The sequence below is a fragment of the Echeneis naucrates genome, chromosome 16 (genome assembly GCF_900963305.1).
Source record: "Echeneis naucrates chromosome 16, fEcheNa1.1, whole genome shotgun sequence".
In the NCBI taxonomy this organism is placed as follows: domain Eukaryota; kingdom Metazoa; phylum Chordata; class Actinopteri; order Carangiformes; family Echeneidae; genus Echeneis; species Echeneis naucrates.
The window spans coordinates 3,050,032-3,066,170 of record NC_042526.1 but is presented as its reverse complement, the minus strand read 5'-3'; the positions used below and the strand labels follow the sequence as shown (position 1 = coordinate 3,066,170).

Here is a 16,139-nt window from a genome sequence, read left to right as displayed (position 1 = left end):
GGACCAGCAAAAAGCAGAGAAGAAGAATGCTAGATAACAAATACGTATATCAATAAATACAATTTAATATTAAAATGTGGTTTATGAGGAAGGACATTCACTTAATGTATTGACAGCCTTCAACACATATTGAGAAAATGTACATAAGACTGTTAGCATTACACTTAGAATGGTAAAACATTAAGTGTTTGCTTGCTAGCTCTTGGTAGAGCCGAGTGTCTGACTGGAAAGTTGATGGCAAAATTCATGACAATCCAAGAGAGTGACGTGTCGGATCGGTGGAGCCACACCACATAACTAAAGACTGTCAACCATCTAAACACCCCATTATCTTCATTTGAAAATCGATGCTATATTTGGAATCACATCTTGCTGCTATGACAAAGATGAAGATGACAAATGTTTGAGCCTACAAAAAGAGCCCTCTTCATAGAGATGATGTCACTCCGGTCGATGACTCCGACACATTTATTTGCAGTTGTGTGTGAGCACATTGGACCAAGTGGGTCAGTTTAGTTTTCACAAAAACTCAGCAAAAATCATAAGTAACTTAAAGGTTGAGCAAAAGACAGGAAAATCACACTTAAATGCTAATTCAATTAAATTGGAAATTCCATTCTTTTCAATCATGTAGTTAAGCTTTTTATTTCAGAGGGCTGATCTGGATTGATTACATAAAACTTCTTAGGCCTGAATAACTGTCATCATCCCTCGTGATTCATGTTGTGATCTCTTGTGTGTGTCCTTACATGAGTTCAGGCCTTTGTCGGTGTATAAGAGCACAGAGGGCCAGGCCGTTCCTCCACGAAGATGTGAGATTGGTGATGTCCACCCCTTTGTAGCCCTGAGTCTGTTTCTGACACCAGGTCAGCAGCCGGCCAGGACGCACCTCAGACTCTGAAACAGACGAACAGCACATCATTCAAGTTCTCCTCAAGATAGTTGCTCTGTTGTAGCAGCATCCTAATAGGAGACTAATGTTTTCATCAAGAGCTTTATTTAAAAACCCCTGACTTTTGCTTCACTCAGATTTTAACAACCTCAATAATCTAAAGCAGTTTAATCTTGACAGAACTTAAATGATGTCAGTGTCCAAACTGGTTTACTTTGTGTATAACTTTAACTCCATGGTGTGAGAGAGAGTGATGGGCCACTGAAAGCCTTCACTGATTCCTTTTGTATTAACTGGCAATTAACTTCATGGGACATATAGTTTTAATCCAAATGTATCCTAAAGGAGGTAAAGAGAAACTGAATATATCCTCAATGGAGGTAAAATTTTGCACATGACCCCAACTATGGAATTGCTTTACATGTTAAGAGTGAAGACGTAGGACTTAAAACTTCAGTATCAATGTATATACTGTATTTTTATATTAACAACATGTATAACACAACTTGTTTAGCATCTTTGAGCTCATTGTTTTTGGTTTTAAGACAGCATCTTTCATGTCCTGATTTGGGCTCTAGTCAAAGACTGACTGAAACGAACAAAGCTGGAAGAATAGTGAATATAAATATGAATAAATGTGGGCCACTGTTATCTGATAGGCTCGCTAAAGCAACATAACTCGATGATTTGTAAATGTTATGTCTCCTGTTTGAAGTGCAGACTAAACAGAAACGTGTCGACCGCACGCCATTTACGAGTCCAACCCCACTGCTGCAGCAAAGCGCAGGCCAGCACATGTCTGTCAGAGGCATCATGTTTGATGCTACTGTGGGTGAAATGTTACCCAACTGTATTGTCAGTGTGATGAGGTGTGTCAGCCTGCGACCGAGACAAAGCTAAAGCTTCGCCACAGCGGGGGGGCAGATTGTGCGTTCACTGTTTTTCTTCTTCAGTGAACGATATTCAGAAGGCGACTGTGAATAATCAAACTCTCTCTTAAAACAGGTTATGTCATCTTATGTGATGAGTCAGCACTGAGAGGATTTTATTAACTAACTGAATGTCTTAATTTAAAAAAAGCTTTCATGCAGCGTAACCGCAGCCGTAAAAACATCTGATCTCAAGGATGACTCACTGGATGATCAGGTTTCTATTAAAACATGACAGGAAGTTTTGACAGAAGAATATAGTCCGAAGTGAGAAGATAACAGTAATCCTCCCTGTCAGTACTTCAGCTGTTGATGTTTGATGCCACAATAATTCACAAGTATGAGCACTGTTGTTATAATGACAATGGTGTATTAACCCAGGCTATGATCTGCAGGCTGACTTAACAGTGACTCAATGTTGAGACCAAATCAGGTAACAAGTGACTAAGAGATACAGTTAGGAATGAAATATGAAGCCACTTCAACACCACTGCAAATTGATAAGTAATGAAAAGTAGTTCTTTTCACAGACTGTGTCATGAACTAACCCTTTGGCCACAATAAAACAACAAAAAGAAAGTTGCTGAAGCTGGACGGCATGGAGGCTTGTGGATAAAGGACATTCACTCTGCGTCTCACCTCTTCTGGATAGGTTGACTGATCTTCGTGTGGGGCCTCCTCTTTCCAGGTTACATGAGCCATGTTGGCCGTCAACGTATAGGTGACGAACCTGAAATTCAGTTCAAATATTATGAAAGTGTGTAAGAATAGGGTTAGCAGGGGTTTTCCCTGGAGAACAGATGCTACACAAAAAAGGGGAGGAGGAAAATCCCAGTGCAGCATTTGTAGACAACAAGTCTGGGCTTGCTGGTAAACACATGACTCCAGCGTTAACTGTGACTAACAGCAGACAACCAATTTTCGCCTCCTCAAAGAACACCTTATAAATGCACCATATTAATTTGGTCATCATGTCAGTGCTGCACTTACCTGGTGTGGGCGTACACAGCTGGAGTTGAGGTTGGGGTAGCGGCTGGCAGGGTCAATGTTGTATTGTTCAAAGTTTTTGCTGATGTTCTCTGTGGTGGTCTGAGGCAGCAATCGATAGATACTCTCCCTGAGGAAACAACAGGACAGACATAATGGCGGGATTCAAGATACAGAAAGAACACTGAAGTAACCATTTGATCTGTGTAAAGACAGCGAACAGTGGGACTGAATGAGAGCACAAACACTGCTGGCAGAACTATAAATAAAGGCTTTTAAAATGAAATGCACATCACTTTAAGTGAATTTACACCAGACGTGTCCCAGCCTCCAGATGATAACATGACAATTTGTATTCATGTGATATTCAAAACACACATTAAAATAAAATTTGTGGGGGGCAACTAAAAACAAAAAAGTATTAAGCTACAGGCTGTGAATATAAGCTAAAATTATCTCAGTATCTCAGTTTTTTTTCTAAAGTTGTGTCAGTGCATCAAAAATATCTAATGTGTTCAGTTGTATCTCCTGGAAAGCACAAATTCAATATTAATTCATCCATTGAATTGTAAGAAATGTGTTTGTTAGTGCAGATAGAAGAGGTGGCAGGAGAACCTGTTGGAAAATCAAATATGTGGTGAGGGTGTATTCTCTGTCTTCAAACTGATTACAGAGCATGGGTATGTCGCCTATGCACATCATAAGTTAGAGAAAGTGAAAGAAACACACACACCTCTCAGCCAGTATCTCCAGGGGGCTCCTTTCCTGTGCCCAACCCTTCACCATCCAAGCTGTGTCGAAGGCTGCCAGAAAACCTCGAGCACACCCTGTACCCATAGGCCAGAAGGGCTGTAAGCAGAGAGCATGAGACCAGCATTAATACACGCAGGCTAAGCCTCAGCCATGGCAGAGGCCTGAAAACACAAAAACACACACAACCACCAGCACCATTAGTATGTCATTACCTCCAGGAGACTATCTCCCACCAAAGCGACAAGTAGCTGGTGTCCATGTTTCTCCCTGATCAGAGCAGCGTTCTCTGAGGCATACATGCTAGTGAAGTCAAACATGGCCACATCTGGCTGCCCATAGTGGTTGATGGCATAGTCCAGGGATGGCAGCTGGTAGTTTGTGCCGAAGTCAGCTGCCTCTCGGGCGTAAGAGAGCAATGCTTCCTGGTTGACATTATCTGGGCCTAGCAGGCGCTCTGTTTCAATGTAGTCCTGCAGAGTCAAGAGGACAATGGGTTTAGGTGTTTGATATGAAAGAGGGTTGCCCTTAATGATTAATGTTTAAATTAAACAGGTTATCCTTCTCAATTTTCTTATTGGTCACAACATGCACTTCACAGTCGTAAGTGATTAATCTAAACACGTCAGCCCCTCCATGGATGCCATCTTCTCCTGAGTCACTCAGGAAATAGCTATGCTGTTTTCTGTTGACATGTTCACAGAGTGAGATGCATCATTATCCAATGGGCTGGACTAAGAGATGACACTGAGACTGATTCAGAAGTGGGCTCTGATATCCTCATGAAATTAAATAAAAAATATATTTAGACTGATGTGTTCCCCTGCAGAGAACAAAACGACAAAACCAAGTTAGAATCAGGGAGCTATTATAGCTGATGAGCTCTCTCAAACAGAACAGCTGATGTTGTGATAGATCACTCTGCACTAATGGGTAATGTAAAATGAGACAGACACCACTGAGGGTACAGCAAAACAAGCTTTCAACACCTGTGTGTCTGTGTGAATGGCAAAGACAATCCACATATGTATGACACTTTAGTACGTTCCGTTTTCCTGTGTGTGCGTACTGTCATAATTGTCCTGGCAGGCACTGGGTGATTGGATTAACAGCTGCTCCCTGAAGCCATAATAATAATAATGATCATCTCATTTATTCTGTCTATTCTCTGTGGAGGTCAGAGACCCTCACTGGGAGGACACCTCTGAAAAATAATGTGGGTGTTTGTTACTGTAGCTTGTGGAGGACATAGGAGAAAGGTGAGAGCGCACATCTTTAATTAGAGCTCCATTTCATTATCATCCCCAACGGAGGCCCATCACTCACTGCCAATACAAGCTGCCCACTGGTCTGGGAAACACACACACACATTCCTGTTCACCCAAAAAGGCTCAGACTCTGGACTCTAGCAGCTGGCTTTAAAATAAGGAGGACTTCAAAGTTAAGCTCACCCAATACCTGTGGCTAACACCAATGTTAATCGAAATGGTCAAGTACTGATTTATTTTTAGAGGTCAGGACAGCACTCTGTGCGTCAATAAAACATTTTGTGTCTTCAGATTGCCGTTAGTGATGTCACTTGAGTCAACATGCCATAGCATATCATACACAAAAGTCTTCCTGGTCAGGTTGTGCATAAGTTTTTATGCTTTATTTATTTATTTACTTACTGTCTAACAATATTTCAGGGCACAGAGCTAAATCGGACTCCTTTACTGTTAACCTGGTATTGTAGATATCCGTCTTAACTCTATTCAGAGAAGATGTGATTCAATACATTGTCTGACTGAGCTCAAGGATGCAGAGAGAGCACAAAGTGAGATACCAGGTCAAAGTTTGGGAATGACATTTACGAAGGAGAGCTAGTCTATATCTACTGAGCAGAGTGACATTTACACAGCTGTGTGTGTGAACCATTACGAGGTGCTCAGGTCAAGTAAAGAGTACTTCCTTTGCTAATCTTGCATGAACACCATGTTCACAATAACAATGGAGTTAGCTATAGTCTAAGTAGAACATAAGAATTGAAAATGAACAAATGCAACTAAAACAAAATAAGAAAAAAAATTTCTGACTAAGGCCAACAAATGTTTTATTGTGTGGTCAGTTGCTAAAATTAAACTATTTCATCTGATTGTGTGCATTAATGAGCAGACTCACATTTATGATGACTCCTTTGTCCAGCAGACTCTGTTTCTTTGCTGTCATAACAAAGTAGTGGGTGTTGTCTTTGTAATAAACAATGTTCTCCAAGTCAATTCCTGAAATTATAACAAGACTTATTCAACGGCTGACCCCCCCTGCAAAAAAACAAACATGGTTTTGTCTTCTATCGTCTCCTGACCTGTCTCCTCTTTGAGCTCCAGAAAGAACTTCTGATTAAAGATGAAGGCCACACCGCTAATTTCTTCCACTTTGGCCTCTGCTGTGGTGTTCCTGTTGATGAAATTGGCTGTGATGGCGATGGCCAGCTTCCCACGGAACTCTTTGCGACTGAAACCTACCGAGATTGGGGGGGGAAGCTTGAATGAAGATTCAGAGGGAAACCTATGGTGATAAAATCTTCTTTTGTGGAATTTTTAAGAATCATACAAGTAATGACTTCAAGCAATCAATCATTCATCCAATGAGTGATTAAAATTATTTATTAGTTGAGAGTTAAGAGCTCCTTCAGTCTTTTTAAGCATTTTTTATTTTTTTTCTTCTCAAGGAAAGTAGGGAAGAAAGACTGGATGACAGGCGTCAAAAGCCCACAGGTCAGATTCAAACTCAGACTGCGATTGGAGCCGTTTTCATTGCTGAAAAAAGCCAATGTTAGTCTGTCTCAGTGGGCTTTTGAGGAGATATGGAGATAGGAAGACACAAACCCCACGGGAGTTTACCACTGACAGAATCAGTTACTTCATACGTCTGTAAACATATACAAATATACCACTCACAGATGAGCACTAAAACAATATCAATATTGATAACGCAATATTAATTACAACTGGAAAAAGTTAAGCTCTTAAACCAGCACAGTCACATTTACACACACACAACACTGACCCAACACACACCATTAAGCCTCCAGTTAAAACTATGTCAACAGGAAATGCTTTACCAAGTGACTGAAAGCAGCTTTTCGACACCCAGCCTCATTTCCAGTTTAAGAAGTGTTTTGACTAGAGGATCGATGCTGAAAATGTGGGTCAGTTAAAAAAAAAAAAAAAAAACATTTTTAAGGATTCAGAGTCACCTCACAGAACCAGTCCCATTAGTGGTTTCTGTTCTGTTCTCACCATCTAATGTGTTTTTGCGCCCATCTGCTCCAATCACCACGTCAAAGTCAAAGTCTGAGACGGGATGGCTGGAAGGCCGGACTTCTGCTCGCCACCCAGGGCCTGAGGGAGAAGCAGACCAAACATAGCAACACATCTGAAGAGAAAGAGAGTGAAAATCTGAAGGAAAGACTGATGACAGGAAGTTGGCTGACGCATCACACGTCATGTATACGTGCTGATTTGATGTAGGACACCATTTACCCTCCCACCTCAGGTTTATGTGAATATTTCCTAACTGCCACTCTGTCCTCTAAGCTAAGGGACGCTTATGCTGTGCTCCCTGGAGAGTTAAAGCAAGAAATATCCACCACAACACATTTAGTATGGATATTTTTGAACCCTTAAGAAGAGTCAAAATTATGCCCATCAGCACACACTATAAATATACTTGCGTCATTTTCCACCCAGTTTGCTAAAAATTCTGTCACCGCAAATGTCACCCTTTCAGAAACATTTTAGATCACTTCAACATACGTCGTGAGCAGAGGGCAGCCCATATATAGTTGAAATATGCAAGAGAGTAAGTGCCACTGGTGACCCTTTAACATACAGATAATACCACACACACACACACACTCACTGTCATCTCCCTGCTCCGCTGGTGGCTCCACAAGCTCGACAAACTCCACGTTGACATGAATCTCCACTCCCAGAATCAGACTCACTTTCAGCAGCATTAACTGGAGCTGACGGATACCTGAAGCATACACACAAATGCACACATGCAAACATTTTATATCTAAAAGCGGAGAAGGCAAAACTACAAGTACATGTAAAGGGAAGAGACACAAATACAGTTTTAGACTAGTGCTAATGGGGTGAGTTTATGGACCATTAGGGAACTGTGAGACAACGACCACCAGACAATGCTGCCGGACATGACATAAAACAATTCGTATTTGAAGTTAATCTAACTAATACAACCATGAAAACTGATTAATTGCCGGGACTGCTGTTGCTACGTAATTTTTAGGTGACTGAAATTAATTTATTGCTGGTGAAAAGGTGAATGATTAAGGGCAATCAGACACGACTGGAAATTTACTTTGATCCATTTTTTTATGTGGTTTCTGTGGTTGCAACAGCAAGTTGAAACCATCATCAACTCAAATGGCAGCAATAAACACCTGTGAGGGTGTTTATTGCTGAAGGGCAGCTGTCCTCTCTTTGCTCTTCTTTGATTTAGTCTAGAACATACTGTATTCAAGAACAACTGATTTCGTAGAACTCACTGATATTATTTCCTTACGATGGTGAAATGTGGCAAAGGAGTCACAGGAAAATAAAATGGAGTTGAGGTCCTGAGGTGATTAAGTGAGAAGACTGATAGCAGAAACTCAATCTTATGAAACTGATCGAAGGAACTGTATTTAATGTTGACATTAATAAGGTCACAATCACCACAAAAACTGACCCTCTGCAGCAATGACATCCTGGCATTACCGTGATGTGTAGTTACAATCTTGTTTTAAAAAGGAGGAAAACATAGATTAAAAACCAATTTTAAAGAAGCTCAGTTCATAGAATGAATATAGTCCTTATTCAAAAGCTTTCTGGACAACCATGATAGCAGGAAGATAAATTTATTCCGAGATGGACAAGTCCGTAGAGCTCATCTTTGAGTGGAGATATTAATACATGACACCGTTACTAAAGCTGGAAAGGACGAGGTGCCAATGGAAACAGCCCAACAGGGAAATACAGGCTGAGGAAACAAACTAAAGCAAACTGAGCTGCTGGAAAAACTCCTCTCGTAAGGTCACATAGACACATGGGAAAACCCCACAGTGCAACGAAGAAGAAAAACCACATTTTTTCTGCCTATTGGATTTTTCCAAACTGAATTGGTGTCTTAATATCAACAAGCCTCTGCAGTGAAAACAAGGAACACACTCACTGATGTGGTCAATGGAGCCTGCGCAGAACTTGCCGTAGAACTTCTTGGCTCCGAGGCCCCTGAGGTCGTGGATGGTGAAGGGCCAGAGGTGAAGCACGTTGTTCCTGGAGAAAGTGTCTCTCTTTTCGATCACCACAACCTTGCACCCCAGCAAAGCCAACTCAATGGCTGTCCGCAGACCACAAGGTCCCCCGCCAATGATGAGACACTGAATGGGGTTTAAAAGAAGTTCAGTTCTAATATCCTCATCACACAGAACTCTGAGAACAACAATTAATTGCATTTTTGAAGAAGCTCAATATAAATACATTAGATAGAAGAAACTAAACAGTTTCTTCTGGACCTCAGTCCAAAATTAAGGAGAAATCACATTGAATAAACCCAACTGCAGTTACCTCTGATGTTCTAATGTGTCTTCAAATAATGTATAACGTGCACAAAATTGAAATAGTAAAAGGTACATGAGAAAAGGTGATTAAAATGTCTCAGTCTACCTCAGGGTGTAATTAGACATTTCATGGATAAGGGAAGATTCCCTGGCCAAAAAACTGGCACAGTCGTGTGGGGAAAGATCAGTTTAACAGTTTAGAAACCATAGTCCCAAAAGTCAGTTTTGGGACTATGGTTTGTGCTAATTTCCTACTTAGCAGGACAGAATACAGAGTAAACAAAATCAGGAAAACTCGCCCTCTGCCCTAGATACAGAAAACAGAGCACCCACACAGCTACAGCACTTTTCTACAAATACAAGTTTCTGCGGGAAAAAAAACGTCTGGGATAATAGTTTAGATGTTATTTTTGGCCAAATCTAAGTCCAACCCATGTGTGTTAATCTTCCCTCTGCAAGTCTCTGACCTCTTTCCCCTCTGGACATTTTATCTCTTCCTTTCCTTCAGATATGAAGACATGCCAGCTCCACGCTCAATGTGTTGCTTGAATTGGTTGGACATGATCAGACAATAAAATGGATCAGCACATAAAGAAAGACTGAAATAGGATCTGCAGCTAAACCATATTTTAAAATTTAGTGTGAGCTTCTACAGTTTGACTCACAAACTGTTAATCATTCTCCTTAATAGCTTTATTTAGTTGATTCATAATTTACAGTAATTGAGTTGATTCAAGTTATGTACACTAAATCCAGTTAATTCAGCCTTTCAAAGTAAGAATTACTTAAGTCTAATGAATTATTTGCATATAATTACAGATATAATCCACTTGCATAATCTATTTACCAAACAAATCTACGCTGGCTGGGGTTCAAATTGGGTATTTGAATAAATAAAGATGCTTTTTGAAAGGCACAAACTGTACTCACCACAAAAAAAACTGAGCTAACATGTTGTGAATGAATATTGGGCTAAATCTCTGTGTATTTAAACAGATGAGCACTTTCCTACAGTTTATTTGAACTGCAAATCCTTCAGGTCTAGAGAAAGACAGAGGACTTTATTTTGAAGCATTTTGTCAGCAGACCTACATGAAAAATTAGTCAACGGATCACTTTTAAATGTTCTATTGAAGCTGAAGATGAAGCCGACATTGTATAGCACAGGGAAAACTGGATGCAAAGATAAGGTTTGCTGTGCTTATCCAATACCATCAAAAGGTACCTCTAACACACAAGCCCCCCCCCCCAAAAAAAATAAATAAATAAATAAATAAACACAACAGCACTAGACCTTTATGAGCATCAAAGCGGTTTTGATATAACTTCTCAGCACCCTCTCCTGCTCTTACCCTGGTGCCTTGGCAGGCTTTATTCTCGCTATAGACCTTGTGCTGTGCCCTTTTGTCCAGTTTGGCCCACAGAGCCTTGACCTTCCATGTGGTGACTGCAGCCTTCAGTGAGCTGTAGAAGTTGCTGTAGTCCAAAGGATCCAGCTCCAGCGGCCTGCAGAGGATGCTGAAGGCCTGCAAGGTCCCTTTACAGGTGGACGCCTGGACGAAGTTCTCAAAGAGCTGGCCTGCCTGCGCTGTGCGTTCATCCTCCATCTCACCCATCTGCTCCAATGGTCACCAGTGTTCGGTCCCTGCCAATGCTCGCTCCCTCCTTCCTCCTTTTTGGTTCACTACTTCCACACCGTCAATACTGGACTCCTGCTATGATGTGTGTGGCACCATGCTCTGCTTTTTGACAGAAATAAATAAGAAAAGATGATTTTTAGAAAAACAAGAGAGAGTCAGTCCTGCATCATCCAGCTCATTTCAGGAAGCAGTTGGCAGCTCTGTTTTAGCTATTGCTCAAATAAAAAAAACATGTCTGCGAACTGCTCAGAACCAGATGACAAAGAGTTGATGATTGGCTGTAAAACAGCTAAAGGAGCAGAAATGCCCCTCAAAAGTCCGTTAGAAGCTTAAAGAGCTGACATGCATCAGGTGGTTAAAAAACATGTTTCCAATTGAATGCTCACATTAGAAATGTAAGGAATGTTGCACTAAAAATAAACTATGGAGGTCAAGTCACTGCCTCATACCCCCCCCGAAAACAGCCATCAATTAATCTGCTCACACTTTTTTAAGCACTCTGAAACAAAAATATTTTCCTGCTCCGTCTCCACCAAATGCCTGACGGGATTATGACTGAATGTGCTCTTGGACAGGTTCAGCTGAGCAGTCATGAGAGAAGCTCTAAACCACTGTGGCTGCAGGAACACGGAGAAAACACACAGCACAACCACAATCACACACATCTCATCCAGGCGTAAGATCCAGGGAACACAACCCTGGCAGAGTACATCCATTGCCGCCGCCCCTCCCTACCTCAAGTGTACAAACTGATCCAGGCCCCAGGCCCACAACACATGAGGAAACTGACTAGCCTCCCTGTTTGGTCATGCCCTGTAAACGTCCCTCCTAGTCCTGGTTTGTTCGTTTGATCTTATCTTAAGTAATGAACATCTGATGACGTTTTTAAAGGTTAGAACTGACATACTACTACCTTCCATGAAAAAGCGACAATTTAAGTGTGAATGTTTACTTACTTGAGTTACATATTAGTACATATTAACAACTGAGTCTAAAAGCAAGAAACCTTTGAACTGAGGTGTTGTTGATGTAGACTGTCGAAGATGTTGGTTGAACTTCTTTGTTTCAGGTCCTAAAACAAACCAGTTTCAGAAAATGGATGCAGGTCTACACAGCTGCCGTGCTGGTCAGTTTCAATAAGAAAGCACCAGTTTTCTTTTCAATGCCTTATTATTGGATCTCTGGCATACTAAGTTTGCGTAAAAGATGTTCACATGCTCACAAATGTACGAGGACACATTTTCTTAAATATTCAACAGTTCTAGTCTGAATATAAAGCTTTACCTTATACTGTGCCCACCAATTAATTTGTTCTCTTTCAAACTCTCCCCAACAACGCATTCTCATTTTATTTAAAACTGATACACGTTTCCTGGATAACATCTCTGTCAGAGTTCAGTATCAGATCCCGATAGCTGGAAGCCTCTCTGTTATTCTCACTATTACAGTCATGGAGTCAGGTAGAGGAGCTGGGAGGATACTGTTTCACTCATATACACACAGATAAGCGCCTGCACACTATGCATCTCACACACACAGCATTCAACAGCACTGAAACAAATCAACCTGTGACAACCTGTGGATGTGTGCAGTGTGCAAGCAAGTGTGCGTCACGGCAAAGAGAAAGTGCAAACTGTGCATAGACGATACCTGGTTAGAGTTTTACTTTGTGCCAGCTGCATCACTCACACACTCACACACACATTCCCTTTTGCTCCTTGAGTGGCCCAGTGGGGGTCTCAAATCTCTGTTACCTGGCAGATAGCAGCTTCTCAATTACTATTAGCCCCAATGGACATACAAACTCTCTCACATGCGCTTCCCCAACACACACGTGTATGATCTTTCCTGCTCACCCAATGAGACACAAATGAACACTAAATCAATGTGTTACTTACTGAACCTTTCCCTGTGTATTTATCCTTTCGGTTTTTGTCCATCTTCTTACCACGGAGCGATATCATTCCTAATGACTTGGAGAAAGGAATTTGTTTGGAGCAACTGACCTACTTATATTTGGCGGTGCTTACCAGCATTCATAGAAATGTGTACAGTTTAAGCTGAGTTTAAAGACTGTGGGAAAGATTACAACCTCTGGAAGCTGGAATGTATATAACCACAACTCGCAGGGTGCATTTTGGGACTCTTGGTAGAGGAAGTAGTTCATTTCACATCTGTGTGTGTGTGTGTGTGTGTGTGTGTGTGTGTGTACTGTAGATGGGCGTCAGGGAGTCACAGTCCAGCCCTATTAGCAACTGTGTGGTAACTTGTATCATTTACAATCAACAACATTTCAGCTCATCAACAGACAGTTCAACTGATGTCAGCCTCATCGTATCAAAGGACATTTTCCACCATGCTTGAGTTTTCATCTCCAACCAAATCTAAATTGCTTTCATTGTTTACAGACCAACTGCTTTCTTGTCTCTGACTCATTGGCAAAAATTTCAGTTACTTTTGGGCTCCAACGCAAACTCTTACTTCAGGTTCTGTTATTTTTCATCTCGACTGTTAGGATAGTCTGAGGTTTTCAAACTGTGGGGCCCTTTCAGAAAAAAAAAAAAAAAAAAAAAAATCAAAACTAAACTTAGAGTTTAGGTACTACACATCCCATAATGCTTTGGGCAATGTAAATATGAATAATGAATTCCGGAGGTACTTTTATGTGTTAGCACTCTGGCATATTTAAAAGTGCTAAAATAGCTATCAGCTGTTTCCATTTGTAATGTATCCTTGGATGTACGGACACTCCTGCTACTTATTGAATGCAGTGAAAGTGCAGAGTAAGCGCTTAGTTAGGGTGTTCAGAAGAGGCAGTGCTCTCTGATGAGTCTTCAAGATGAGTCTTGAAGGTAGAGGGACAAAGCAACTCTGATAGGGTGCACTAGCTTGTTCCACCATCTTAACGTAGATGAGACTTCTGTGTGAAGAAACGGTTTGACAACTAGCAAGTACGATTTCACTGCCTTACAGTAAATTCTAGACAAATTAGGGTGACTTTTGAAAACACAAGGATACTACCTGACCCTATTCAGCAGCTTTACCCACCGTATGGGAATCGCTTACAGTTAGGGCTGAATGCAAGACTGCCTTGTGTTAACATTCCTTGGCAAAACCAGTGGTTGAAAAGGAGTATTAGGCTGTTTGATGAAGTTCAACTAAATGGGCGCTGGACCCAGAAGTCACTGTGAAGGCAGCATCAGGGACTTGGAATTGATTCATCTGACCATGGAAAGCCAGTGAAGGTCAATAAGGGTAGTACTTTTAGTGTGCTAAAAGACCAGACCAATAGATGTGTCTGTTCAAACAGTGAATGCTCACTCTGTGCCCTATTGTAATATTTTTTTTTTAAATGAGGAAAGGCATTAGCATTTCAGAAGGCCATAGAATTTAATTTCCTCATGCTCTTCTTGGTAAAAGTCAGTTCTCAACCAGTTTCTGTAAAATGACTCTTAAGTCTACAATGACTGTTTTGACCCTGTAAGTATTCATATGTCTAATCTTTCACTGTAGGTTCAAGTGTCCATAATTATGGGTTAACAAGTAACAGAGAACATTTCCAAAATGAAAAGGATACTAAGAATCTTTACATGAATGATTAGGATCTAAGATGTGAAAGTCAGGTATTTGTGTCAATATCAGCTCACTAAATATACTGAACAAGTCTCCAGTATAATAAAGAAATGCCTGTTCAAACAAAGCGAAAAAGGTGAAGCTTCAAAGCAACACCCAACAAACCTGGCTGGAATAACAAAAAGAAAACAGCTGATGAGGGTTTAAGTATGGGCAGAAAAACATTAGTAATTCTTACTGTGGTAATCAGATGTATAAACAACATCATGCTTGTTTATTTCCCAACTCTTCTGTTAGCTGTTTTTATTTTCCATATTCTAGCATGGATGACAGAGTTGTGGTTAAGGGGTCATGACTGACTGTACAACTGAGCTGGCTTGATTGTTAAGTGCAATAAACTGAGACAGCCCTTCCTTATTAAATCCAGTTTACTCTGGTATCCAGGGTCACTCAGACATTTTCAGGCAAAATTAATCTCTGAATTATTTCCTCCATGAATTGTCAGTAAGAAAGCCACATTCAGAGTGACTAAGTCATGTCTCAAAGCCTACTTCAAATATGGCCCACAAATGTATCCTCCTTTTCTGGGAAACAAGATCAAAATCATTATTGCCAACCTATCCTAAGATTCATTGTTTTAGTCATGAAAATGATATGGTACAACTTTCAAAATCAAAGGCATTAAAACCACTGGTTTATTTGAAAAAGGTTACATGATTAAGGTTCCTCTGCATCAGGGTAAAATGAAAAAGCTGCAAAAATCCTCAAAAGATGAGACCATCTCATTTTCACTTGCCCCTTGTGGCCTACAACAATAGCAAAAGACCAAACCTTTATGGACTGTGTCCTCACACAGCTTCACTCTATAGTCCTGTCATAACTACTGGCACCTTGGAACAAAACTTAACGTTGAGTGATAATTGTTGTTTTGTTTGTTTGGTTTTTTTTTTTGTTTTTTTTTAAATAAGGACAGTCTCCGAAACCTCCGAACCTCTGCAGCATTGACAGTGGTAATGTCCACCACATAGATCCTTTTATTAGGAGCTTTGAGTCACTCCAGTAAGAAGTCATGTTGAGATGTTAGAGGTAATGTTTACACCATTGGACAGCATGGAATCAGGTTACCAATCACCTGTGGCACAAGGAACTACACTCAGGTGACGAGCAGAGCAGGAGAAATGTATCACTTGGCCGCAGACAAAGACACGTTTCATTCATTAATTTTACTAAAACATGAGTCGAGTGAATATTTTCTTTGCATAAAAGTGGAAAAGGTGGGAAACGCACTTCCTTTTCATGTGCAGAGGGCAGTCTCGACAACACAATACAATACGCTACAATACAGTAGAGGCTATTCATTTCAGTCTCCTTTGAGCCAGTGGACATTATCTACACTACAGTAATAACCACATGAAAAGATTCATACACTTCAGGGAACTGGATTATGCCGCTACCTGTGAATGAATAATATGTTCCATCAATAGTACGTGAAATGGGAACATTGTGAGGCGTCAGGAGAGTAATAGAAAACATCTCAAAAACTCCTCAGTATAAACTGATTCAGGTGGCCTGGGCTGTAGCTTTTCCTTTTGAGACTTCACCACAGTGTACAGTTGGCAGAATGTTCAATCACAGAAAACAACCTTTAACTTAATCCGCCAACTATGTTCATTAAAACCCATTTTAGGCCTAACTGAGATATCTGAACAAATTATTGGCCATCACTTGACACTTATTACGAAAGGTTACAGATCAGATGC

At 40.7% G+C, this 16,139-nt stretch overlaps 1 protein-coding gene across 2 annotated transcripts in view; it reads right to left on the bottom strand.

Annotated features, from left to right (window-relative positions):
- mical2b (microtubule associated monooxygenase, calponin and LIM domain containing 2b) overlaps nucleotides 1-16,139 on the bottom strand; it is a 44,104-nt gene that overhangs the window by 19,521 nt on the left and 8,444 nt on the right. For both annotated transcript variants that reach the window (XM_029522103.1, XM_029522104.1), the window contains exons 2-12: nucleotides 10,519-10,908; nucleotides 8,779-8,986; nucleotides 7,462-7,578; nucleotides 6,840-6,941; nucleotides 5,903-6,058; nucleotides 5,719-5,819; nucleotides 3,774-4,031; nucleotides 3,542-3,657; nucleotides 2,812-2,938; nucleotides 2,461-2,551; nucleotides 750-897 (exon numbers count right to left, since the gene is read on the bottom strand). In XM_029522103.1, coding sequence (XP_029377963.1) covers nucleotides 750-897; nucleotides 2,461-2,551; nucleotides 2,812-2,938; nucleotides 3,542-3,657; nucleotides 3,774-4,031; nucleotides 5,719-5,819; nucleotides 5,903-6,058; nucleotides 6,840-6,941; nucleotides 7,462-7,578; nucleotides 8,779-8,986; nucleotides 10,519-10,782 — 1,688 coding nt within the window. In that variant the 5' untranslated portion in view covers nucleotides 10,783-10,908. The remainder of the gene's footprint in view (nucleotides 1-749; nucleotides 898-2,460; nucleotides 2,552-2,811; nucleotides 2,939-3,541; nucleotides 3,658-3,773; nucleotides 4,032-5,718; nucleotides 5,820-5,902; nucleotides 6,059-6,839; nucleotides 6,942-7,461; nucleotides 7,579-8,778; nucleotides 8,987-10,518; nucleotides 10,909-16,139) is intronic.